Below are 25,569 nucleotides of genomic sequence, written 5' to 3' on the forward strand. Positions count from 1 at the left end.
CTCTGCCTTGGTGCATTGCATCATGGGAATGACCCAGTGATCTTCTCAGAGCTTATCTGGCTGTGGGGCAGCATTGCCTTTTAAAAAAATGCTTATACTTATTTCTTGAGTAGCACCTGTCCATAGTAGAGAAACCAAAAATTTCAGAAGAGCCCAAAGAATAAAACTAAATTTGCCACATCAGCGCCCCGCCCACCTAGAGAGGTAATCGTTAGCATCTTGGTGGACACTGCCGGAAGCTGTTTCTCTTACGGTGACATTGGTCGTGTTATAATACAGTTGACCCTTGAACCATACGGGTTTGACCTGCATGTGTTCACTTCATACACAGTTTTTTTTACTGTATAGTACTGTAAATGTATTTTCCTTATGATTTTCTTAATATTTTCTTTTATTCTTACAATAAAGTAAGAATACGATACATAATGCCTAGAATGTATAAAATATGTGTTAATCGACTATGTTATCAGTGAGGCTTCTGGCCAACAGTAGGCTATTAGTAGTTAAGTGTTTGGGTAGTCACAAATTATATGTGGATTTTCAACTGTGGAGAAAGGGTTGGGGGGGTGCATCACTACCCTTAACCCCTGCGTGGTTCAGGGATCAGCTATATTTGCAAAAATGGGAGCATAACCGTAATGCTGTTTAGTAACCATTTTAAAACTCAATCTGTTAGGAACCATTTTCCAACATCAAATCTGTTTCTACACTTAATTAGTTGTGTACTCCTCCTTCTTATGAATGCACCATAATCTACTCTTTCCTATCACTGCATTGCTGTATCGCCTTAGGCTAACCAAAGGCGGATGGTGTTCTTTGACCATCTTTATAGCTGCCTGAAGTCCGTTATTTTCTTTGGAAAAATATTTATATTCAGAATTGCAGATCCTGGGCCGTAGACTGTGTCCATCCCTCAGGCTTGGGGTTACGCCTTGCCAGATTGCCATGCAACAGAGATCGTAACAGTTCACGCTTCCTTCAGCAGCACATGATGGCGCCAGCCTCCCGGCCTTTCAACAACATTGGCCGTTTTCCTTTTGCTTTTTAAAATTAATTACAAATGTAATGCTTGTTTGCCAGAAGTTCAAGCATAATGAAAGCATGCAAAGTGTGGCCCCAACTCACCAGGAAGAACACTGGTTGGTGTGCTTGCAGCCACCCCCTGCCCGGGCAACTGTCAACCTTCTGTGTATGAAGAACCCAGACATGGATTGTTTTTACAGTTGGTGTCATAGTTTATTCTTCGCTAACTTGCTTCTTGCACCTAGCAGTAAATCTTAGACAACGTTGCACGTCACTTCCCTTTGTCCCCCCCAGATCAGCTTGTTCCTTTAATGACAACGTTAGGGGATTGGCATTATTTATTTAACCATTTTCCTGTTGGGAGGACATTTAGGGTTATTTTCAGCCTTTCACAATTAATTTTAATGAAGACATCCAAATTTCTCTACAGAAATATATACCGATGAAATGGTCTGAGAATTTCCCTAACCCTAACCCAACCCTAACCCTAACCCAACCGTAACCCTGTGAGGTGGTAAACTTAAAAGCTCTCCCTTCCCCATTTCAGTAGCTTTTAAGTGTGTTCATTTGATGGGCAAAAATTGGCCTTTTGAATGTGTACTTTTTTAACCACTAATTAAATGATCATGTTCGTTGCTTTATGAAAGCCTGTTTCTGCACTGTAATCACTGTCGATTCCCCAGCCGAAGGGCTCTTACCCGATGTAGGATGTTTTCCCGTCGTCTCCTCAACTGACGATTAGTTAGCCTGGGACTGGACACCGCAGGTTGGAAAAGCGTAGGATTGGGGTTCACCCTGGGTCACCAGGGGGTCACCTGGGTCTGACTCCTTACCTCAGCTCTTGCTAACTGTGTGACCGGAGGCAAATTGGTTCACTTTTATGAGTCTGGGTTCCTCATCCTCCTGGGACTGGTAACCACAGCCTGTTGGATTGTGGCAAAGGACTGAATGGGACAACACTTGAATGTGCCTGTCACGGCGTGTGCGGGTGTTCGCCAGGCTCCCTCCTGCTCAGACGGTCCGTGCCGTTCATGGACAGTTGTGGTTGTGCGTTATTCTGGAGTCTGCTCAGGTGTCCTGGGCGTACTGAGACCACGAGCCGGAGTAACAGCTGTCATAGAGCTGGCCGGGACCAGCCTGTGCGGTGTGCCAGAGAGGTGAGGACCAGCCTCCCCCTGTTTCCCTCCCCAGTGAAACTGTCACCCTGGTTCTCTCAGGCTTTCCTCCCAGGGGGCAGTCTAGCGGTTCTCCTTTTGTAGGTTTTAGCTTGTCCCTGTCTCTGCGGGTCCTGGAATTGGAGCCAGCGTGCAAAGGTGATAGGGATGGGGTGGGATGGAGCTGTACCATTTTGCCCCCACAACCCCCCTGAGGGGACATTCCCCCTGGTGGTACTGCCTGGGCTGCCTTTGGCCGTCTCACTTGAGCTCAGCTCCACTGGGCTTTGTGTGTGCTGCTGGGAAGCCACACTACCTTGTTCTGCATGCAAATGGCCAGTGGTTTGGGACCCAGGAACAGGACCTTAACCCCTGTCTCTGTTAGTTTTCATCTAATTGGAGCGGACAGGGCCATTCTTAGCTTTTGAGATGTGTATGTATCCTGTTACCCATACAACATACTGGCTCACCTCTGAACTTCATGTCATCAGCAGATTTGATCAATACACTGCCACTCCTTCCTTTAGTCATGGATAATGATGCTGAGTTGGAAGGAAGATGCCACACTCTATGGTCAACCATCTGTCCTCACTCTCCAGACTTTGCAGAATGGGAGTGCTACTCCAGGTCCCTTCTGCTTTTGGGTCCTCCCATGGGTGCAGCATGGGACAGAATCTCACTGACTCTGAGCAGTGTCCCAGTCACTGTAGGCAGTGTCCCCATCACTCTGGGCGGTGTCCCCATCACTCTGGGTGGTGTCCCATCACTCTAGGCAGTGTCCCCATCACTCTGGGTGGTACCCCCATCACTGTAGGCGGTGTCCCCATCATTCTGTGTGGTGTCCCCATCACTCTGGGCTGTGTCCCCTTCACTCTGGGTGGTGTCCCCATCACTGTAGGTGGTGTCCCCATCACTCTGGGCTGTGTCCCCTTCACTCTGGGTGGTGTCCCCATCACTCTGGGTGGTGTCCCCATCACTCTGGGTGGTGTCCCCATCACTCTAGGCGGTGTCCCCATCACTCTGGGTGGTGTCCCTATCAGTGTAGGCGGTGTCCCCATCACTCTGGGTGGTGTCCTCATCACTGTAGGTGGTATCCCCATCACTCTGGGCGGTGTCCCCATCACTCTGGGTGGTGTCCCCATCACTGTAGGCAGTGTCCCCATCACTCTGGGCGGTGTCCCCATCACTGTAGGCAGTGTCCCCATCACTCTGGGCAGTGTCCCCATCACTCTGGGCGGTGTCCTCATCACTGTAGGTAGTGTCCCCATCACTCTGGGTGGTACCCCCATCACTGTAGGCAGTGTCCCCATCATTCTGTGTAGTGTCCCCATCACTCTGGGCGGTGTCCCCATCACTCTGGGTGGTGTCCCCATTACTCTGGGTGGTGTCCCCATCACTGTAGGCAGTGTCCCCATCACTCTGGGTGGTGTCCCCATCACTCTGGGTGGTGTCCCCATCACTGTAGGCGGTGTCCCCATCACTCTGGGTGGTGTCCCCATCACTGTAGGCAGTGTCCCCGTCACTCTGGGTGGTGTCCCCATCAGTGTAGGCGGTTTCCCCATCACTCTGGGTGGTGCCCCATCACTGTAGGCAGTGTCCCCATCACTCTGGGTGGTGTCCCCATTACTCTGGGTGGTGTCCCCATCACTGTAGGCAGTGTCCCCATCACTCTGGGTGGTGTCCCCATCACTCTGGGAGGTGTCCCCATCACTGTAGGCGGTGTCCCCATCACTCTGGGTGGTGTCCCCATCACTGTAGGCAGTGTCCCCATCACTCTGGGTGGTGTCCCCATCAGTGTAGGCGGTTTCCCCATCACTCTGGGTGGTGCCCCATCACTGTAGGCAGTGTCCCCATCACTCTGGGTGGTGTCTCCATCACTGTAGGTGATATCCCCATCACTCTGGGTGGTGTCCCCATCACTGTAGGCGGTGTCCCCATCACTGTAGGTGGTGTCCCCATCACTGTAGGCGGTGTCCCCATCACTGTTTGCAGTGTCCCTATCACTCTGGGCGGTGTCCCCATAACTCTAGGCGGTGTCTTCATCATTCTAGGCGGTGCCCCCCATGACTTTATGACAAGAGCGTGGAAGTGTGTCTGGATGGCTTGTTTCCCACCAGCCTCGGCTTCCTTCTGGAGTCTGCCACTTCCATTTCTGAGTACTGAGACTATAGAATTCTCTCAGGGATCTGTGTCTGGCTGACCAATCTGTAGTTTTCAAAAATCCACCTTTTCTCCTCTTTGCTAAATTGGACATTGTCTCGTCTTGGGCATCTTCTCATTTTCTCTGAGTTCTTGAGATTGCCAGCAACGAGCATGTCTCTTCTGTAGGTTAATTCAGAGCTGAGATGTGATTCATCTGGATCAGGAGATTTGAATTCATTTAGTGTGACTGGATGTTCTCTCACAATCTCTTCCCCGTCTTGCGTTTCAATTCCCTCATATCAGTGTTTGATTCACCCTTTTCAGCCTGAAGATTGTTCTCCTTGATAGAAAATGGGAGTTTATAGTTCTTTCTCTCCGTCATCTGTTAACTGAACACCTTTCACCCCAATATGGGCCTATCCCTTCTTGTTCCTATCGCTCCTGATCCAATTTTAAAAGCCCCTTTTTTGTCCTTAGCATTTTCCAGACGGCTCAGCTTGCCTGGGCCTCAGCTTTCCTGACCTCCTTCTTACAGGCTGGGCCGTTCCTTAGTTATTCCCCATGGGCTCTGCACCCTCCCTGCCCTGCTAGATGTGGTGACCCCACAGGTCACAGGCTCTCAAGGCTCCCATGCCGAGATGCACATGGCAGAAAGCCCCTCTGCCCCCAGCCAGGCACTGCCCTCCCTCTCAGGAGATCTGACATGCCCCTTGGAGCAGCGAGCAAGGGATGTGTCGTGATCTTTAGGTGCATTGGCCTGAGGACAGCTGTCAATCCCTTTCCCCTTTATTGAGATCATTCATGGTTGTGTTTCTCAGAAATGAGTTTTTAAAGACTCCGATCCCTCTTTAGCCTCCTCTCTTTATAGACCAGTGGTTTGTGACAGGGGTGATTTTGTCCTCCAGAGGACATTTGGTGATGTCTAGACATATTGCCTGTCAGGAGCGGGGGAAGGTGCTATTGGCATTAGTGGGGAGATGGCTGGGATGCTGCTAAGCACTGTGCAGTGCCTGGGACGGCCCCATGACAAGTGATCACCTGGCACCAACACACTGACAGTGCTGCGGTGGGAGACCCCATTGTAGAGGAACTTCGTAGGCCTCAGTGTCACCCAGGGTGACAATTACAGATTTCCGCTGGGGAGTCCTGGACCAGGCGGGGCTGCCTCGCCCAGGTGGGGCCCACAGCTTCAGCACATTAAGGAGCACACATAGGTGATTCTTAGACCTCCATTTGAGAAGCACTGTTTTAGGGTTTTGGGTAAGAGCCAGAAATTCATTAGAATCTTTCTTCCTGGTGGGAGGGGCCCCAGGTTCTCCCATGTTTAGACCCTCCCCTTTTTGAGCCGTTAGGAACTCTGAGATCACACAGTGCCTTCTCTCTGGGGGCTAGACTTAGGTCCGGCACCTTGTTTCTTTGGAGAGCCCAGTTTTTCATCCCTGTCTTCTAAAACCTAGGGACCAAGTGAGACACCCTCAAGCGGATAACAACCGCAGATGCTGCCCCATCACCACTGACTCTTTCCCTAGGCGGTGACCCACTTCAGGAGGGGTGCTACTAATCTCCCACTCGGTCCTCAGCTCGGTCCTTCCCTCCTTCATTCTAAAGTTGTATTTGTTTGGACGGGGGCTGCTCTCCCTCTCCCTTCTGGGCAGGAGTGACAGAAGTCTCTAATCCTGGGGCTGTTCTTCTTGCTTACTGGGACGCAGCTGGTTGTAAACAGCCATGGCCATATGATCCCCTCTGTGTACCTCCACTGGCTGGTTCCCCACACAGGGAACGTTGTGGGTTGCAAAGCTTTTCAGGCTGCGGCGTGTTTAGGCTGTCAGAGACTGCTACCCGAGCCCCGTCATCTCCTCTGGATGAGAAACCGTGCTGAAGCTGGTACACGGCCACAGGCCTGCTTGCTCTCCCCGTGTCGCCTGAACAAGACCTGGTGATTGCTCAAGTGCATTAAGTACAAGGTTTGTCTTTTTCCCTTTCTGTCCCTGCCTTGCTGCATCTGTTCTTTCTTTTGAGTCCATTTTTCACTGCATGCCTCACCGATATCTCCGGTGGTGTTGGCAGAGTGAGTGCTGAGGAGGGAAGACTTCATTGTCTGAGGTCGGAGAGACCTTGCGCGTACTCGGCTCCTGTCCTGCCTGGTGCTATTGATTCGGGGTGTGAGATGGCAGTTCGGCCGAGCACTGGTTCAGGTTGGTCAGCCAGAGGAACCTAATCCGCAGGGCTGGGGCTGGCTGGAGCACGGCGATAAGACCCTGGTTGTCCATGCCGCTTTGCTGGCTCTGTGGTCCCTGGCAGCCATCACCGCCCAGGTGGGATGGCTTCTCCCAGAGGACTGTGGCCTCGCCACCAGCTAATACCGGCTTTTAGGTGCCATCCGTAGCTCTTCGTTGAGTGCATAGGAACCAGGCCCTTCACTTGAGGCTTTATGGAGTGGACGCCGTCATTCCCACTGGACAGGTGAGGATTCAGGGCCTCAGGGACTATAAGCAGTCTGTGCAGGGCTGCACAACCTCATAAATGGTGGAGGTGGGATTTACACTGAGGGCTGGCTCATTCTGGAATCTTTAGTCCAGCCTCCACTGTTCAGGCTGGGATTTGTTTAACTTTTGGAAGGGCGGGAAGATGTGGTTTCAGAAATGGAAATGGCCATAGCCCGGCAGAAGCAACCAGGTCACCGTGCCTGTTCTGCAGACCGCCCTCTCTACCACGTCCTGTACTTGGGAAGGGCTTGTCCAGGAGCTCACCGCTGCCCTGGCCCGTCCCTCACAAGGCAGCCTGTGGAATGCAGCTCTCTGGTTTGCTGATGACCTGCGGTGATTATCCGCAGCTTTGTTCCCATCCTCAGGGTCAGCGAGCGTGCTCGTTGTCTTGCCGCACCTGCGAGAAGCCTTAGGAACAGAAGTGGGTCATGGATTTGGCAGGGAAAACTTCACAGAGTCAAAGGTCAGAGAGCTCGTGCAGGGTGCCAGCAGTACAGGACGGGCCAGGCGTGCATGCCGGGAGCTGCACAAGGCCACCTGTGGCCACACTTCCACATCAAGGGCTTCCCACCCCCTCAGAGTGCATATCTCTACACAAACCTCCTGCTTCCCCTGGATGTGCACGGTGAGCCACCTGCCCCCTGTGCTGGGAAATGCGAGGGCTGCTGGGCTCTTTATTCTCCCTGACTCTGTATTTTCCGCATTTAGTCCATTCCTGTGCTTCCTAAATAGTTAAAAACTGACCTCTGCATCCCCAATGCCCTGTCATCTCTTACCTGCGAAAGCAGTCACCCTGAAGTTCTCCTTGCCTTTAGTGGCAGTCCCCATAGTCTAGACTTCTTATTGCCACAAATTGACCCTACTAATCCCCTGCTCAAGATGTGGTCCTAACCATCCTTACAGACTGACCATCATGGTCCTGGGCACTCAGCCCTGAGCTGCCCTCTGCTCACAGCTCCCGCAGCCCCACCTCTTCCTCTCCCACCGGCAGCACTGGCCTGCAGGAGCTTTGGGCTACACCCGGCGCTCCTTCTTGGTTCTTGTCTGCAATGTGCTTCCCCCACTATGGTCGGTATTCATGTCATCAGTTCCTCCATCCCCTGAAGGCAGCTCAACCATTTCCTGCTCCAGGAAGCCTCTCTGGATCCTCTTGGCAGAGCTATGTGTTTCCCAGCTCCTGTGCTGGCCACCACATCCCGGCATTGCCTTATCTCTTGCCCTCGTTTGAGCTCCAGGTCAGGAAGTGATTCTTATTCACACATCACGACACCCATATCCAGAATCCAGAGCAGGCAAAAGGGGGGAGGAGAGGGGTACTCTGTAGAACAGTCCCTCCCACCCCAGCACTGGTCCTGGAGGAACCTGACGGCCCTTCCCCACAAGGGAGCCGGCTCTTCCGAGGGAAGGGCTTCTGGCCTGCTCATCATTGGCAACTCAGCTCTTCACTCGACACCTGCACCTGCGGCCTCAACACCTGCGGGGGAAGGTGCAGGCGCACGGCTCCTGCCGCGTCTGAAAATGACATCAGACCCTCCCCTTGGACACTGAGAACCCGAATGATGACTCAGGGAAAGCATTCCAGATTTTATAGGATTTAGAACCTCCAGGGCTTGTAGGTGAGGGCTCTTGATGGCATCACGCCTTGTGCAGTTTTAAATGAACCAAAATCAGTTTAGAGGTGTTTCAGTTGTTCTTAGAAGCCTAAAGTCCTGGAGTTGGAACTCAAGCACAGGGCGGTTATGTTATTTACCCATGTTAAACAGCTCATGAAAGGTCTTCGAAAAACAGCGTTTCATATTTTGCTTGAATTCACGCACTGTCTCACCACCATAATTTCACCACGCAAACCTGTAGGATTCTGCGCTTTCTGCTCTTCTCCCGGGAGGAATATAGGTCGTTTCATTGTCTCCTGTTACAATGGTCAGACTCGGCACATATTTTGGATACGCTAGTAGCATCTGAGGAGAACGCCAGCTAGGGGCAGAATAAATAGAACATGTAGAATCTGCTAGTTCACTCCCGGTTGTTGGTTCTTAGCTGGTGACGTTGCCTAACCCAGACTGATGGTACTTGCAGGATAACCTACTCTGTGTCAGTCACTGTGTGGGTGCTTGGAAGGATTAGGCCATGCAGCCTGCCCCTTTGTAGATGCTCAGTAAACGTTTGCGGTGTGCCTCCCGAGCAAATGAAAGAGAGCTCCCAGCCACCTCTGAGGGAAACCTGCTTTCTCATCAAGTTTTCACCAACCCCAGGATCCCGAAGCACACATAACTGCCATTGTGAGTGGGAGGTGCCTGGAAAGGGGCCTGGTGGGTTCAAGTGATACAGAAGCCACAGCAGAGGTATCTGGGAGTAGAGTTAGTGTGAAGGCTTCTGAGTCTAGTTAGAAGAAACTGAGCTCAATTGCCAAGACCCGGGATGTTTGCCCGTACGTGGGAACTGTGTATGAGGTAACAGATTAGTCTGCCAGAGCTGTGACAGTGTTGTGTTGTCATTTCTGGTATTTGTATTTTGTGACATTTAAAAAAGTGTGGTGAAGTATAATTGTTAACATGTTGTGTTTTGTCAGCAGTGTTTTATTGAAAATATCGCACTTCCCTCATGAATATGTGATCTTAAAAATGTAGGCAGCTCCTTTAAATATGGTATTAATTATGTCCTGTGACCACGTCCCCCCTAATGTACTGGAATATGCATTGGAAACTGGGATTCGCTTCACAGGAATTCATTTTACAGCAAACCCTGACAGAATACGTTTATTCCATTAAGGTAAACACCCCTGTTTTCTTTTAGATTGACTCCAATATGTTTGTGATTGAAGGGAGAGTAAGGATTATGAGGAAAGCTGCATCAGTAGAATTTAAAGAAGGAAAGCAGACCCACGCATCAACAAACGGAGGAATGTGAAGGGTACATGGAGTCAGGGAGGCATCCGAAGGGCTTCTTATAGGAGGGGCATCCACGTAATGAAGATTTTAAGTCCCTGGGCTAGAACAGTCAACTGCTGACTGGGATTCTGAGGCCAAAATCAAGCCTCTGCTTAAATAAGAAAAAGAGGTAGAAATGTATGAATTTCCTTAGTTTTCTTTAAAAAAATTTTTTTTGAAGTTTGTTTTGAAAGAGAGAGTGAAAGCACGAGTGGGGGAAGAACAGAGAGAGAGGGAGAGAGAGAATCCCAAGCAGGCTCCATACTTGCTGTCAGTGCAGAGCTCGATGTAGGGCTCAAACTCACGAACCATGAGATCATGACCTGAGCAGAAACCAAGAGTCAGATGCTGACCTGACTGAGCCCCCCAGGTGCCCCTGAATCTCCTTAGTTTTCAAAAAGAAACTCCGGAAGAGTAAATCAGAAAATAATGAGATCATTACCCATAGCGGGTGAATGGAAATGGGCCGAGAAGACGGAAGGGGATGTGACGTCTCCGAATGTGCCTTTTATGTATAGTCGACTTGTGAACCATAGTAGTGTGTTGCTTCTTTGACAATTGCATAAACAAAGATGGAGTGAAAAATTAATAACGACAGAAATAAATGAGCCTGGCCTTCTATCAGGTAGATGCCACTCCACACAGAGGAACAGTGTTAATTTGAGGGGACTTCTAGTGTGGACAAGATGGCTAGACTCATTTCTCCTTGCTCCTTCTCACTAGGTACAATTATGCACTCTTAAATAAATGGAGAGGCAACCATGGGAGAAGTCTGAAAGCTAGGGAGAGGAAGGGACACTGGCTAGGGACTCTTGGAGTAGAGGGTCAACACAGCAGCCTAGGTGTCCCCTGATTGTCCCACCCAGTGACAGAGAACAACCCAAGGTCAGTATCTTCAGCCCCTAACCTGTGGCAGACAACTGCCCAGGAAGGCTTATCCTTTCACCAGATTTGTAGGGAGTCCTGTCAGCCATACTGGGTAGGCCCAGTGGCCTCAGCGAGGGAGACCAAGCAGGAGTACCACTGATGAGTGGCCCCAGGAAGCACTCTCCTTCCCTATGGGCCAGAGACCCTCTTCTTCCACCCAGAGACCCCAGTGGTTCAACAGCACCAGCAGGGGCATCCTGCCACAAGTGGCCCAGACTGGGAGCACTCTTTGTCCAGTCAGTCAAAATCTCCTTTCCCTTACCTGGAGATGCCAGGTTGCTAGGAAGTCCTGGTCTGGGAAGCATTCTTTGTCCTGTGGACCAGAGAATCCTTTCTCCCACCTAGAGACACTGGCAGCCTGCTGGCACCAGCAGGGGACATCCTGCCACAAGTTACTGGAGCAGTGGTCCTTGTGTACTGTAGGTCAGAGACTTTCTTCCACCACCTGGAGACACCAAGAGGCCTGACGCTGGCAGGACAGATCCCTGGCTGGTGAGGAAATAAGGTACTTCCTTCCTTAGGCCAGGAATGTCAACAAGTGGGTGGCAAGGAAGTACTCTTTGTCCCCACAGCCTGGGAGAGGCACTTTCTGCCCCCACAGGCAACACCAACAGGGATCAATGAGAGCCCCTGTGGCCTCTGATGAAGCAAGCAGACCAGAATAGCACGATAAAGGCTCTGATTCAAGAAGCTGAGCAAATTCCAAAGAAGACAAATCTAAAGAAATACACACCTAGAGCCATAATGATGAAACTTGTAAAAAGTGAGGACAGAAGAATCTTGAAAGCAATCAGAGAAAACCAATGTATTCCTTACAAGGTAACACCAGTTTGAATGACAGTGGAGTCTCATTTAAAGCTATGAAGCCAGAAGGAAGTGGCATATTTTTCAAGTACTGAAAGAAAAAAATTCATAACCATGATTTCTATACCTGGAAAAACTATCCTTTAGAATGAAGAGAAAATAAAGACATTCTCAGATTATAGAAAACCAAGAGAATTTGTTGCCAGCCAACCTACCCATAAAGAATGGCTAAATTCGGGCTCTTGGCTGGCTCAATTGGCAGAGTGTGCAACCCTTGGTCTCAGGGTTGTGAGTTCAAACCCCATGTTGGGTGTAGAGATTGCCTAAAAATCTTAAAAAAAAAGAATGGCTAAAGTAAGTTCTTCAAACAGAAATAAAATGATAAAAGAAATAATCTTGGAACATAAAGAAGAAAGAACTAACAATGGAAAAAACAAAACTATGGATAAATACAGTAGATTATCCTCGTGAGTTTTTAAAATCACATTTGATGGTCGAAACAAAAAATTAACACCATCTGATGTGAGGCAAATGTATGTAGAAGAAATATGGCTTCCGTGCCATATTGTAAATTGTAGAGCATTGATACCTGTAGATTATGGCAAGTTACATGTGTACATTATAATGCTCAGTGTAACCACTAAGGGAATTTTAGGAAGCAATATACTCAAAAGCACTATTAGTAAATCAACATGGAATCCTATGAAATGTTTAACCCATAGGGAGGCAAGAAAAGAAATGGAGAATGAGAAACAGTGGACAATCAGAAAACATAATGCAGTGACTTAAGCTTTAACATGGCAATTACTTAAGCTTTAAGTAGTCATAAGTAGCACTACTTAAGGTTTCAGTAGACCTAAGTGTTCATGTGGCAATAATAACCTTAAAGGTAAACAGTTTAAATATACCAATTGAAAGGCAGAGGATGCCAGAATAGATTTCACTCACACACACACACACACACACACACACACACACACACGGCTGTGTATTAGAAATGCAGTGACATAGGTTGAAAGTAAATGTGTAGAAAAAAAGATATGTCATAGAAACATTGATCCAAAAAACGTTGGAGTGGCTATATTAATATCAAATAAAGTACTTAAGAACCAAGAAAATTTCTGGACGCAAGGAAGGACATGATATGAGGGTAAAAGGATCGCTTTGCCAAGAAGACATAGCAATCCTAAATGTATATGCACCAAAGAACAGAATCTTAAAGTACATGAAGCAAAAACTGTAGGTCTGAAAGGAGAAATACACAAGCTTAAAATAACGGTAGGGAGGACATCAGAGCTCAAATGTTAGAAGTACTAAACAAAATCATCAAGGATGTAAAATTCCTAAACGATGCAACTAACCAATAGAATCTAATTGACATACAAAGAACACTCCAACGATCACAGAATGCGTATTTTTTTCAAGCACTTATGGAACCAAGACTATATCGGAGGCCATAAAACAAATCTTAATGAGCTTAAAAGAATTGAAATCAGCATATCAAAATATGCAGGATATAGTTCGAGTAGGTAAAAGGGAAATTCACAGCAGTGAATACTTACATTAGAAAAGAAGAAAAGTTTCAAATTAAAGGTTTTATCTCAAGAAACTAGAAGAAGAATAAAATAAAGCCAAAGCAAGCAGAAGGAAGGAAATAATAAAGATAAGAACAGAAATCAATGTAACTGAAACAGGAAAACAGTAGAGAGAATTAATGAAAGAAAAAGCTGGTTCTTGGAAAAAAATTAATAAAATTAATAAACGGCCAGCAAGACTGACAAAAATAAAGAGAGAAGATGTGAATCACCAGTATCAGAGAGACAGGTTACATCCCTGCAGACTCCAACACAGCCATTAGAGGAGAATAAGGTAATGCTACAGACCCCTTTATGCTCATAAATTTGACAACACAGAAGAAATGTACCAATTCCTGGAAAACCACAAACTACTAAAACAACCAGGATGAAATTGATAACCTGAATAGTTCTATAACCACTCAAGGAATTAACTTCATGAATTTGAAACCTTAGAAAAAGAAAATTCCATGCCCAAGTGGTTTCTCTGGAGATTTCTACCAAAAAGTTAAAGAAAAATTAAAACCAAATTTACATATTCTTTTCCAGAAGAGAGACCAGTATTACTTTGACAAACAGTATTACCAAACCAGTCAAAAACAAAAGGAAACTATATCTCTCATGAACATAGACACAAAAATCCTCAAAATATTTGCAAACCAAATATATAACACATATATAATATTGTTTATTTAAACAATATAACATTGTTATATTTGTGTGTGTATATACGTATATATATATGTATATATACATATATATGTATATATACATACATATATATGTATATATATATGTATATATATATGTGTATATATATGTATATAGAAAGGTACATGACAAAAATCAGTACCCTTTATGATAAAAACTCTCAGAAAATTAGGAATAGAAAGGAACTACCTTAACTTGTTAAGAAGAGCATGTACCAAAAAACCCTATATCTAACATCTTATGTAATGATGAGATAGTGAATGCTTTGCCTCTAAGATCAGGAACAAGGCAAGGATATTTGCTTTCACTACTTTTACTTAAACACAGCCTGGAGTTAAGCCACTGGTAAGACACTAACCACTGCAGTAAGACAAGAAAAAGAAATTAAAGCCATGTGGATTAGAAAGGAAAAAATAAGCTGTGCTTATGTGCATGCAGACATGGTCATCTATGTAGAAAATCCTAAGGAACTCTAAACACACACACACACACACACACACACACACACACAAACACACATAAACAAACAAATAACAAAACCTCCTAGAACTAATAAGTGAGTTTATCAAGGTCACAAGACAACAGACAAAAATTAATTGCATTACAGATTCTTGTATGCTAACAACATCTGGAAACTGAAATTAAAACCACCATGCACCATGATGCATAAAGGGAAAAAAAGGATACAGTGGACCTCATCAAAATTTTAAACTTTTATTCTGTGAAAGAGTCTGTAAAAAGATGAAAAGAGAAACTACAGACTGGGAGAAGATATTTGCAAACCATATAGCAAAGACAGGACTGGTATCTAGAAAAATAAGGAACTTTCAAACTGTACCAGCTAAATAAATAAATAAATAACAATCCAATTAGGAAAATTAACCAAGGGGATATACAGATGGCAAATAAGCACATGAAAAGATATTCAGCATCATTAGCCACTAGAGATATGCCAATTAAACCCACAATTTGATATCACTACTTACCTATCAAGATAGCTAAAATTAAAAATAGTGTCAACACCAAATGCTGATGAGTATGTGGAAAAACTAGGTCACTCATGCATTGTTGGTGGGAATGTAAAATAGTACAACTGCTCTGGAAATAGTTTGGCAGTTTCTTATAAAACTAAGCTTGCAGTTACCGTAAAACCCTGTGATTACACTCTTTGGCATTTATCCCAGAGAAGCAAAAACAACATTTATACAAAGTGAATGTTAATCGAAGCTTTATTCATGATAGCCAAAAGCTGGAGTCAACCCAAATACTCTTCAACAGGTGAATCATAAACAAAGGTGGTATGTCCATACGTAGAATACTACTTGGCAATAAAAGATACAAAGATGAATCTTGGATGACTCTCCAGGGAATTAGGTTGAATAAACAAAGCCCAGTTCACATGGTTAAATATCGTGTGATTCCATTTCTATAACATTTTTGAAATGAAAAAATTATAGAGATGGAGAACAGGTTAGTGGTTGCCAGGGGTCAGGGAAATCGGAGGTGGGTGTAGAAGAGAAGAAAGGGAGTGTGGTTATAAACATGGAGCACAGTGGCCCCGGGTGATGGCGGCACTGTGGAACCTATGCGTGTGATAGAATTGCATAGAACTGGATATACGCAAATGAGTGCATATAAAACTAGTGAAACCTGAGTAAGACTACTGGATTACATCAGTGTCACTTTCCTGGTTGCGATGTTGTCCTATAGTGATTCAGGGTGTTCACACTGGGAGAAACTGGGTGAAGAGCTAAATGGATTTTTCTGTATTATTACCAACTTCTGCCTATAAATCTATAATTATCTCAGAATATACCATTTAATTATGAATAAAGCGGGGTAACTTTTAAATAGAGTACTCTGTACATCCTCAATGAAGTGTATTCTAAGGAAGAAGAGAAATCTTGAACTTCAGGTAGTAGGTTTGTTTTCAGCAGTAGAATTGGTGTGGCAGTTCCAAACTGTTTTATTTGCATCACAGGACTGAACAAATGAACATTGATGTTATGAGGAACTAGAGTTCTCCCTGGAGGAGAAGGAGGTGCAAACACGGGACGGGGGAGGACAGTTAGAGCCCTGTGGTATTGCTTTGAAATTAGAGGAATTAGCACAAACCCATGGTTTTAAAGAAATGCATTCTTCTTAGCTCTGTTCCCTGAGAGAACCCCGAACATAAAGACCTCAGTAAGCACTCCTTTTTCCTAGATCTTGATTTCTAAATAACCGTTTCTAACTGAAAGGAACCAGTGTCCCCTGAAAATGGGCTGTTCCAAGAATGGAGCAGGGTGTTGACAAGCTGAGCCTAGAACATCTTACTTTGTAAAAAAATAAAGATGTGTTTAAAAAATGATGAGGGCATGTGAATCTACCTAGGACAGAGGAGCCATCTTTTTTTTTTTTTTTTTTTTCAACGTTTATTTATTTTTGGGACAGAGAGAGACAGAGCATGAACGGGGGAGGGGCAGAGAGAGAGGGAGACACAGAATCGGAAACAGGCTCCAGGCTCTGAGCCATCAGCCCAGAGCCCGACGCGGGGCTCAAACTCCCGGACCGCGAGATCGTGACCTGGCTGAAGTCGGACGCTTAACCGACTGCGCCACCCAGGCGCCCCAAGAGGAGCCATCTTGAAAGAGATCCCACTAGCCAAATTTGGAATATCTTGTTTGAGCAACAAAATGAGTAATGACAGAAATGGAGTTATAACACATTGAATTTTAAAAAAAGAATCTAGGTCCATACCGATATAAAAATATATAGAAACCAAAGGAGAATAAGGAACAGAAAACCGTTTTTAAGAATGACAACTAATACATATAGAAAGAATAATAAACAATCAGTGTTGCCACTCTTGTAATAATAATTCAGGTAAAACTCATGAATTCATCTAAAACTACTGAGTGCAAACTGGTACAGCCACTCTGTAAAACAGTATGGAAGTTCCTCAAAAAATTGAAAATAGAACTATCCTATGACCCAGCAATTGCACTACTAGGCATTTATTCACGGATACAGGTGTGCTGTTTCAAAGGGCCACATGCACCCCCATGTTTATAGCAGCACTATCAACAATAGCCAAAGTATGGAAAGAGCCCAAGTGTCCATCAGTGGATGAATGGATAAAGAAGATGTGGTATATAGATACAATGGAGTATTACTTGGCAATCAAAAAGAATGAAATCTTGCCCTTTGCAACTACGTGGATGGAACTAGGGGTATTACGCTAAGTGAAATTAGTCAGAGAAAGACAAATATCATAGGACTTCACTCAGATGAGGACTTTAAGAGACAAAACAGATGAATATAAGGGAAGGGAAGCAAAAATAATATAAAAACAGGGAGGGGGCAAAACATAAGAGACTCATAAATATGGAGAACAAACAGGGTTACTGGAGGGGTTGTGGGAGGGGGGATGGGCTAAATGGGTAAGGGGCATTAAGGAATCTTAATCATTGTTGCACTATATGCTAACTAATTTGGATGTAAATTAAAAAGATAATAAAATAAAAAATAATAACTAAAAATTAAAAAAATAAAACTATTGGATGAAAGCCTGTTGAGAAATTGGATAATCATATGGTCTTATAACATCACTTCTCAGATTACTTATTACTTATGGAAGGAAAAGGATATGGTTACAGTTGTATATTCCTAAATTTAAAAATCACCTCAAAACTTAGTAACATAAAACAACCACTCTATTATGATCATGGATTCTGGGTGTCAAGTTCAGAGGGGGCATAAGAATAGCTTGTCCCTGCTACATACGGTCTTGGGCCTCATCTGGGAAGATGTGAGGGCTGGGGGTGACTTGATGGCCAAGGTTGTTTTCATGGCTGGGGGCTGGAATCATCTAGAACTGTCTTTCACTCCTACATCTGGAAGTTGATGCTGACTCTCAGGACCTCAGCTGGGCAGACCCGTTTCCATGTGGTCTCTTAGTGTGGCTGTTTTAGGCTTCCTCACAGCATGGCAGCTGGGGCCTGAGAAAGGAAGTAGAAATGCAAGGCATTTTACCATCTAGCCTCCAAGGTCACATCATGTCCGTTTCACCATATGCCATTGATTAAAGCATAGAGTGCCACCCATGGTCTGGGGAAGGGATATCCATCTCACTGTAGTGTGGGAAGAGTTTTCTATCACCTTATAAACAGAGCATGTGGACAGGAGACACTTGTGAGGCTATCTTTAGAAAATACCTCCTGTTTTAACACTGGAGAAACCTAGGTGGTTACCACCATAACTTCTTATCCCCAATAATGGGACACACCGAGAAGGGCATCGCGTTACCTATGTCATTTCTCTACTGAGAATGTTAACCTAAATCCAATCATGAGGATACAGTCATACAAATCCAAAGTGAAGGACATTCTTCAAAACAGCTGCCCTGGACTCTTCAAAAATGTCAGTATCCTGAAAGGCCAATCAGAGGGTGAGACCAGTTTAGATTAAAGGAGAGTGAAGGACCACCTCAACCAAATCCAACGTGTGATCCTCGGTTGAATCCTGGGTTGGGGGAGTAGGGACGTTCTTGCGACAGTTGGAAAAAATCAAATGTAGATCTTATACTAGAAAAGTATTCTGTTGATGTGCAGTGTCCCAGGTGCAGGAGTGGGGAGTGGTTTGTGTTTCCAGACACAAGATATCAACATCCTTGTTCTCAGGACGTACAGCCGAAGTATTTCGGGGTGAAGTGTTGATGACTGCAGCTCATGTGCAATTAGCTTCAGCCAAAAAGCGTGTGTGTGAGTGTGTGGATGTAGCTGGAGACAACACGTAGTTGTGTAGATGTGGCACAACCTAGTGAGCAATGACTTGAGGTGAAGCGTACATGGGCGATGGGCGATATGCTACTTGCCAAGTTGCTTAGGTTTGAAAAGTTTCAAAATACAACACCTCATTTTACTGCCCTCTGCAGGTAACTGTGTTCTTTACCAGTTGAAAGTTGGTGGGAACCCTGCATCGAGGAAGTCTGTTGGCACCGTTTTTTCCAAGGGCATTTGTGCATTTTGTGTCACGTTTTGGTAATTCTTGCAACATTTCAAACTTTTTCATTACCGTACTTGTTATGGTGATCTGTGATCAGTGCTGACGACTTGCTGAAAGCTCGGAAGGTTAGTATTTTTTAGCAATAAAGATAAAATGTTTTTATTTTTATTTTTTTAGTGTTTTATTTATTTTTGAGAGAGAGAGAGAGACAGCACGAGTAGGGGGAGGGGCAGAGAGAGAGGGAGACACAGAATCTGAAGCAGGCTCCAGGCTCCGAGCTGTCAGCACAGAGCCCGACACGGGGCTTGAACCTACGAATTATGAGATCATGACCTGAGCCGAAGTCAGACGCTTAACTGACGAGCCACCCAGGCGTCCCAAGGATAAAGTATTTTTAAATTAAGGTATGTACTTTTTTTTCAGACCTCATGTTATTGCATACTTAATAGACTCCGGTATTGTATAAATAGAACTTTCATATGTACTGGGAAACCAGAAAACTTATTTGACTTTATTGCCATTATTGACCTGGAATGGAACCTGCAATATCTCTGAGGTATGCTGTAAAATCACGGGGGAGAAGTAAGCCTGCACCCAAACTCTCTCCCTACATGCCAGAAATAAGCTTTCTAGGAAGATCAAAGTAAACAAAAGGGTGTTAAAAAGAAGAGGAAGAAGAAAAAAAAGGGAAAGAAAAGCCACCATCAGCACTGCCCTTTGGTCAAGGAGAAGTGTCTCCCATATGTGACCGTGTACCAGCTGTGATGCACCTGGAGTCTGAAGAGTCAGTGTGGCCCACTGACAGACACTCCCCCACCCCCCCACCCCCCTTCTAGGAAGGAAATTCTTAGAAGGGCAGCCGCCAAGTTGCATAATCCTGTTTGTTTTGTAGAGACAAAGACCGGAGAGGATGGTGGCCAGAGAGACGGGGTGGTACAGTCCGCGTGGAGGTGACTCTGTCACCTCAGCTGCTGCAGGAGCCAGGCTCCTCCCTGACCTGCACTTGCCCCAGGAGGGCAGAGCCCAGTCAGACCTTGGATCTGGAGTGGTGTCTAGAGCATGGTGGTCAGGCCTCTTTGCCCCAGAGCAGGCAGGCTGGCCACGCCAATGGAAGGATGCCCAGGATGGGCTCTCACCCCCTCCTGCCATTTTCTCAGAACTAGGAACAGGGGCAGGAGACATCTTCCCCTTTGCTGCCTGGGGGTGGGCTGGGGTTGGAGGCATGGGAACCCCACGCAGCAGCCCACTGCTGACCTGTGCCACAGGAGTGCTATGCCCTATCCCACCCAATTGGAGGGGGCCTCACTGTGCCGAACCCTCCCTACCCCTTAAAAGGCCATCCCATACCTTTGAATTCCCTCTTGGGGCCACCTTGCGGAAAGATTGACGTTTTGTACCTGAAATAACTTCCAGGGGAATCGGGAATGTTATATAAGGCCAGCAGCGGGCATGTTTGGGCAAAGGTGGTGCTTGGATAACCCCCTGCACAGTCTGCTCCCAGCCACGCCCTGCCTGCCTGACTTGGCCTGGCTCGGGTCTGCTTGCTGAGCGGCGAGCCTCTGAGAGAGGCTGCGTGGGCTGAGGCCCTAGGGTCTAGGACACCCAGACATTAATATCCGCTGCCTTGCTGCCTGAATTGGCCATGCTGATGGGCCCCTGGGGACTCAGAGGTGAGGGAGGCCTGGCTATTTCTGGCTTGGGTTAGGAAGTAGTTCTATGTCCAGGCAGAGAGCCAGTGCCGCAGCTCCCGACAAAAGTGCCTCGCCAAAGGGAACAGGGCCCGGCTGGGGCTCATCCAGGGAACTATGCACTAGGGAATTCTTTTCCTGTTAGCCATCCAATCCACCGTCCTTCTTATCATATGCCAGGCTGTGTGGTGGGCACTACAGACACATAAGGCTCGGACCCTGCCTGTTCAGACTGGCCACTCCATCTGATGGGGACCTGGAGGTATCGCTTACTGACACAGGGGGTTTGAAAAGTGTTCTGAGAGGCGTTCAGGGACAAACAGCCTGGGGCAATCCAGGAAGGTTTCCTGTAGGAGACTCTTGACTTGAGAGGCAGTTTATAATCTGCTTTGTGTAGTTCATTCCTTCTACCCTCCCTCCTTCTGCTCTTGTCCCCTGCCCCTCTGTGTGTGTGTGTGTGTGTGTGTGTGTGTGTGTGTGTGTGTGTGTGTGGTAGGCATATATAGGTATAGGTAGAGTGGTAGGCATATTATAAGTGTATATTCAACTGTTATATAGAGAAAAGCAGATGTTTCATCATGGCCATCTTTCCTTGGTAGTATGTAATGTTCTATCATACTTAAAAAAAATCTGCATTGTGTTTTATTCTTTGGAGGTACCATAATTTATTTAACTACTCCCCTCCTAATGGTTACTAGTTTTTTACTCGTATAAACAATGCTGTAGTAAAAAAATCTTTTAATATATGTTTCTCTACACGGATCTGTTTCCTTATGAGAAGAGATGCTCATTAAAAATGCTGATCCACATTGCCAGATTGCCCTCCTGAAAGGCTCCATCGATCCCACCTCCTCCAGCAGTATGGGAAAGGGCCTGCGTAGCACTGCTTCTATCTTTGTCAGTTTCATAGGCAAAATGTGTCTTATTTGCACTTTTTGGAAGTCATGTTGGGGCTGAGAGTCTGTTCCTGAGTGTATTGGTCATCTGCGTGTGAGGTAGGTTGTGAGAGCTGCAAAGGCCTAGTGGCAGGTGCTCCGGGGAGGAGCAGAGGTCGAGAGGTGTGGACAGTGTGGCATCTTCTGGAAGGGCAGCTTCAATTATAACTGGCTGTGGGATGTCTAAGGAAAGCAGTGGGCGGCTTAAGACTGGACTGGAGGGCCTGGGGTGTGACTTAGGAGTTGGGGCTTTAATCCTGAATGGTATAGGGAGCCACTGGGGGATTCAGAAGCCCCTGTGTTTGTCCGGCCTCTCCCATACCCAGGTACCCCTCTAAACTTCAACTGGCTGCCAGCCCACCCCTGTGAGGAAGGAGGTACCTGCTGGGCAGGAGGGCCAGCACCATCTCCCTTGGACTCTCTGTCCCTGCGCTCCTCAGAGCCCTGAGCTCTGCCACCTGAGCTCGGTGCCTGCAGGTAGCAGGAAGGGATGTGATATGGCCACCCTCCCAACCAGGGGACAGTGTGGATTAGTGAGTGGGAAGAGCAGTGCTCCTAGATTTCAACCTGGGTCTCCCCTCAGCCCTGTCTCCTGCTAGCTGCTGCTGGTGGCGGTGGCGGTGGTGGTGGGGTGGTGTGCTCATGCATCCTGAGCTCGTGCTTGGAGATGCCTGCCACACACAGCTGTTGTCAGGGTGGAATCGGTGCTGCAAGTGCTTCGTTGAGAGCAAAGTGCTGTGGGCAGTCCCCTGACAGAGCTAGCGGCCTTGGCCCTCCATCACAGAGGTCCCTCTCACGTGAACTCTGACCCTGCCTCAACTCTTCAGTTCGTTGTTTCAGATGCTTATGTATTACCTTCTCTAACAAGTCAGTTGTTGGTAATAGTAATTATCATGATGGCTACAATTCATTCAGCACCTACTATTGCCAGGCCCTATAGTAGACACACATCAGAAATTATCTTCTTTTTTCCTCACAGCAATCTGTAGGGAAGTGATGTGACCTCCATTTTATATAAGAGCAACATGGACCTTTCTGAGGCGACATCACATGCCCAGGTTTCTGGAAGAGCCAGGACTGACCTGATCATACTGGCCACTGTCTCTTGGGGGCATTCCTACTCCTGCAGATGGCCCCTGCCTCTCCGAAGGCTGTTACAGGGTGCTGCATCAGGGTGTGCTGCTCGTGGGGGACAGGCAACCTTTCACAACTTATTTTTATTTATTTATTTGTTTTTTTCCGTGTTCTAAGTTGCCCTCAGAACATTTCAGACTGGTGTGCTGGCTGTGGCCATCACCCTCCGTCCTTCTTTGACCACGTTATAGAATGGCACCGAGCCCAGCATGACCCATGGGCTGTAGTTTTCTGACTCCAAGCCTGTTTTATTTATGCGATATTGCTCATTAGCTGTCTCTACATATGTCGGGCTGTATTTGTGGATATGAAAATAGAACCTTTTAAGAAATACCTTTTTGAAGCCCCCAAACATTAGGCTTATGCTAAAAACCTGCATAGATTTCTTCAGTACTTGTGACATTTCCTGTTTGCATTTGCACAGCTTGGAGAGCAAATACTCTTTGATGGGTTACAGATTTATTTTCTCTTCTGTTCTTGTGGAGTTTGTGTCTTAGCTCATCTGGGCATAGCTTTTTTAAAAGGAGAAAAATACTTATTTGAATCTGTTACTTGTCTTTGTATCAAGTTTTTTAAGCAAATGCTCTGGCAGAGGAGAGCACATGCCCTGGGCAGGACACCCCTGGATTTGAGTCCTAGCTTGCTCACTTTCCAGTTGCAAGCCTCAGATTCTTTGTCTGTGAAATGGCATGAGCCATGTAAAGGCACTTTGGGGCTGACATACAGTAGGTGCTCATAGCAGGTGATCCCCTCCCCTGTAGATGAGGTGACGTCCTGCAAAAATGAAATCCTTTCCTGGAGAGTCTTTTGCAACCTTTAGTAAACACTTAGCAAGAACCTTTTATGTACTTAATATCGAGTTGAGTCAATTAGTAATTTTTGCCATAAAGGAGGGAATCATTTTTCACATAGGTAATAATTTACACTACGTATACATTGAGCTATATTATCCCCACGAAGCCACCAACATTTGGAAACTGTTCTAAAATTAGAAATTGGCATCCATAGGAGTTGACAAACCATGAAGAAAATTCATCCGTGTGAAGGAAAGGAGAAAATAAAGTAGGCTCAGCCTCTCTGTGGGTTCTCACTGAGAATTGACAATAGGAATTGGATTCGTTTCAAATTATTTTGGGTAGCAGAGGGTCCATGAAAGAGGCGGGTGCAGAAAGGGATGATTAGAAAGCGTGGTTGAGCGGCCTTTACCTTTTTTCCAACCCTCTTTTCCTCCTTTGATTTTCTTTTTTTAAAAAAGTCTCAACCCACAACATATCAAGCAGCTGGGAAACTTAATACAAAGCACCGCATTTCTGTGTCCCGCTGTAGTCCCAAATTTTGAATAGAAGAGTCAGTGTGCTTTGGGGAGTGTGAATCCGGCCACACTGCTGCCCATCTGCCCCCTGTGGAGGTCCCCACGGGAGCCTGTGCGTCCACCGTTCCCATGTCCTCCTTTCAGTTTGTGAGCTAGAAGGGCTGCTTGGTGAGCACCTGCTGACTGAGGCCACAAGGGGCCAGATGTTGTGGGGCAAGTATGCGAGGCCAAGCTGGGACATGTTCCCAGGCCCAGCTCATGCCCCAAACCCAGGACCATTCTCCCTGTGGAAAGACGAGCCTCCAGATTAGACGGAGCCAGTTGAATAATGCTAGCCAACACGGCTTCATCGTGCAGTGGTGAGTTTTGAACCCCTTGTTCCATGGCGGCGTGGCAAACTCACCAGCTCCTTTGAGAAACTGTCCTTTGATCAGAGCTGTGACCTCCAGGTACTGGGAGCCCTGAGATTTCCTTCTCCTTCCTTTGAAGCCCAGCCCAGCCCGGTTCCCTCATTCTTTAGCTGCCTCCACTTCTTGGCAGAGAGAACTGAGAGCCCCGTTTTGCTAAGATCCCTGGTCTCTGCATCTCGGTCTGGACTCCTTTTGAAGATTCCAGCACTTCGTGGAAATTAATTTTAAAACATACAGGGCACAATCAGTTGAATCACAGTTTGAAAAATACTTTGGGTGAAGATTCTTATTCAAAACGTAACTGTTTGCAATAAAAGATAGGAACTGTTTTGGAAAGCAATGTAAAGAAAACTTGGTGACATTTCAGGAAGGTGGTATATATCTAAAGATGTCAACCCCAGCAGCACCTCATCTGTTGTCAGCAGCCACTAAAGAGAAAGAGGTTTTCTCCTTGGGTGATGGGGAAAGTTGCCGCCTCATGGCACGCACCAGTATGAGTGGGGATTGTCCTCTGTTGCTTTGCCACTGCTGTTCTCTCCGGCTGCCCCCAGATGAGGAGACGGGGCCTCGGGGCGGGTCAGAACCTAGAAGGGCTGATGTCAGCAGGGGATGGGGGAGGGGAGAATTGCAAGAAAGAAGCTGAAGGCTGTGCTGCCCAGATGCGAAGTCCTGGGACAGAAAACCTGGGAGGAATTGAATTCTGAGCGAAACTGAGGGTGAGTGGGGAGAAACACTGTAAGTGCGATGCTGGCAATCAGGCAAGAGATCAGATGTGAGCGATCCGAGTTAAGGGTGGGAGAGCTGCCCATTGTATTGATTTCTTTAAAAGCTTGCTCTAGGAGTACCCTTTAAACGTATTTATTAAAACACCTCAATTTAAACGCCATGGCTGATGCTCGTTCTGTTTTGAAAATAGAATCTCCAATACTAATGGACTTTTGTAGAAATAAAGCTGTATGCCTGAGTGGAAACATATCAGCCTCTGTTACAAAAGGTCGCTCACACCGTCACGTTGGACTTTCCAATAAGTAGACTTCTGGACGGTCTTTGGAAGAAGTCTGTTAGGTTCTGTGTTCTTGTTCAAGATCAGGCAGCATGCCCTGCCCCATGCAGTTTGGTAGACTTACTGTCTTGTGCTTTGGGACTTCTGAGTTATCTTCCCTCCCGGAGCCTTTTGTTTTTAAGTTTATTTATTTTGAGAGAGAGAGAGGGAAAGAGAGAAAGAGCGGGAGAGAGAATTCCAGGCAGGCTCTGCACTGCCAGTGCAGAGCCCGATGTGGGGCTTGAACTCACGAACCACGAGATCATGACGTGAGCCAAAGTTGGATGCTTAACCAACTGAGCCCATCCAGGTGC

At 46.4% G+C, this 25,569-nt stretch overlaps 1 protein-coding gene across 3 annotated transcripts in view; it reads left to right on the forward strand.

Moving 5' to 3' along the window:
• Positions 1-25,569, forward strand: part of CHCHD6 (coiled-coil-helix-coiled-coil-helix domain containing 6) — a 252,149-nt gene that overhangs the window by 144,840 nt on the left and 81,740 nt on the right. Inside the window, exon 6 of one of the 3 annotated variants that reach the window (XM_086697269.1) lies at positions 9,599-9,755. The exons of the other annotated variants lie outside the window; for them this stretch is intronic. Coding sequence (XP_086553395.1) covers positions 9,599-9,712 — 114 coding nt within the window. The 3' untranslated portion in view covers positions 9,713-9,755. Of the gene's footprint in view, positions 1-9,598; positions 9,756-25,569 lie in introns of those variants that run through there. 3 annotated transcript variants of the gene reach the window in all.

The sequence above is a fragment of the Puma concolor genome, chromosome A2 (genome assembly GCF_028749965.1).
Source record: "Puma concolor isolate L17-30 chromosome A2, mPumCon1.1.hap2, whole genome shotgun sequence".
NCBI lineage: Eukaryota > Metazoa > Chordata > Mammalia > Carnivora > Felidae > Puma > Puma concolor.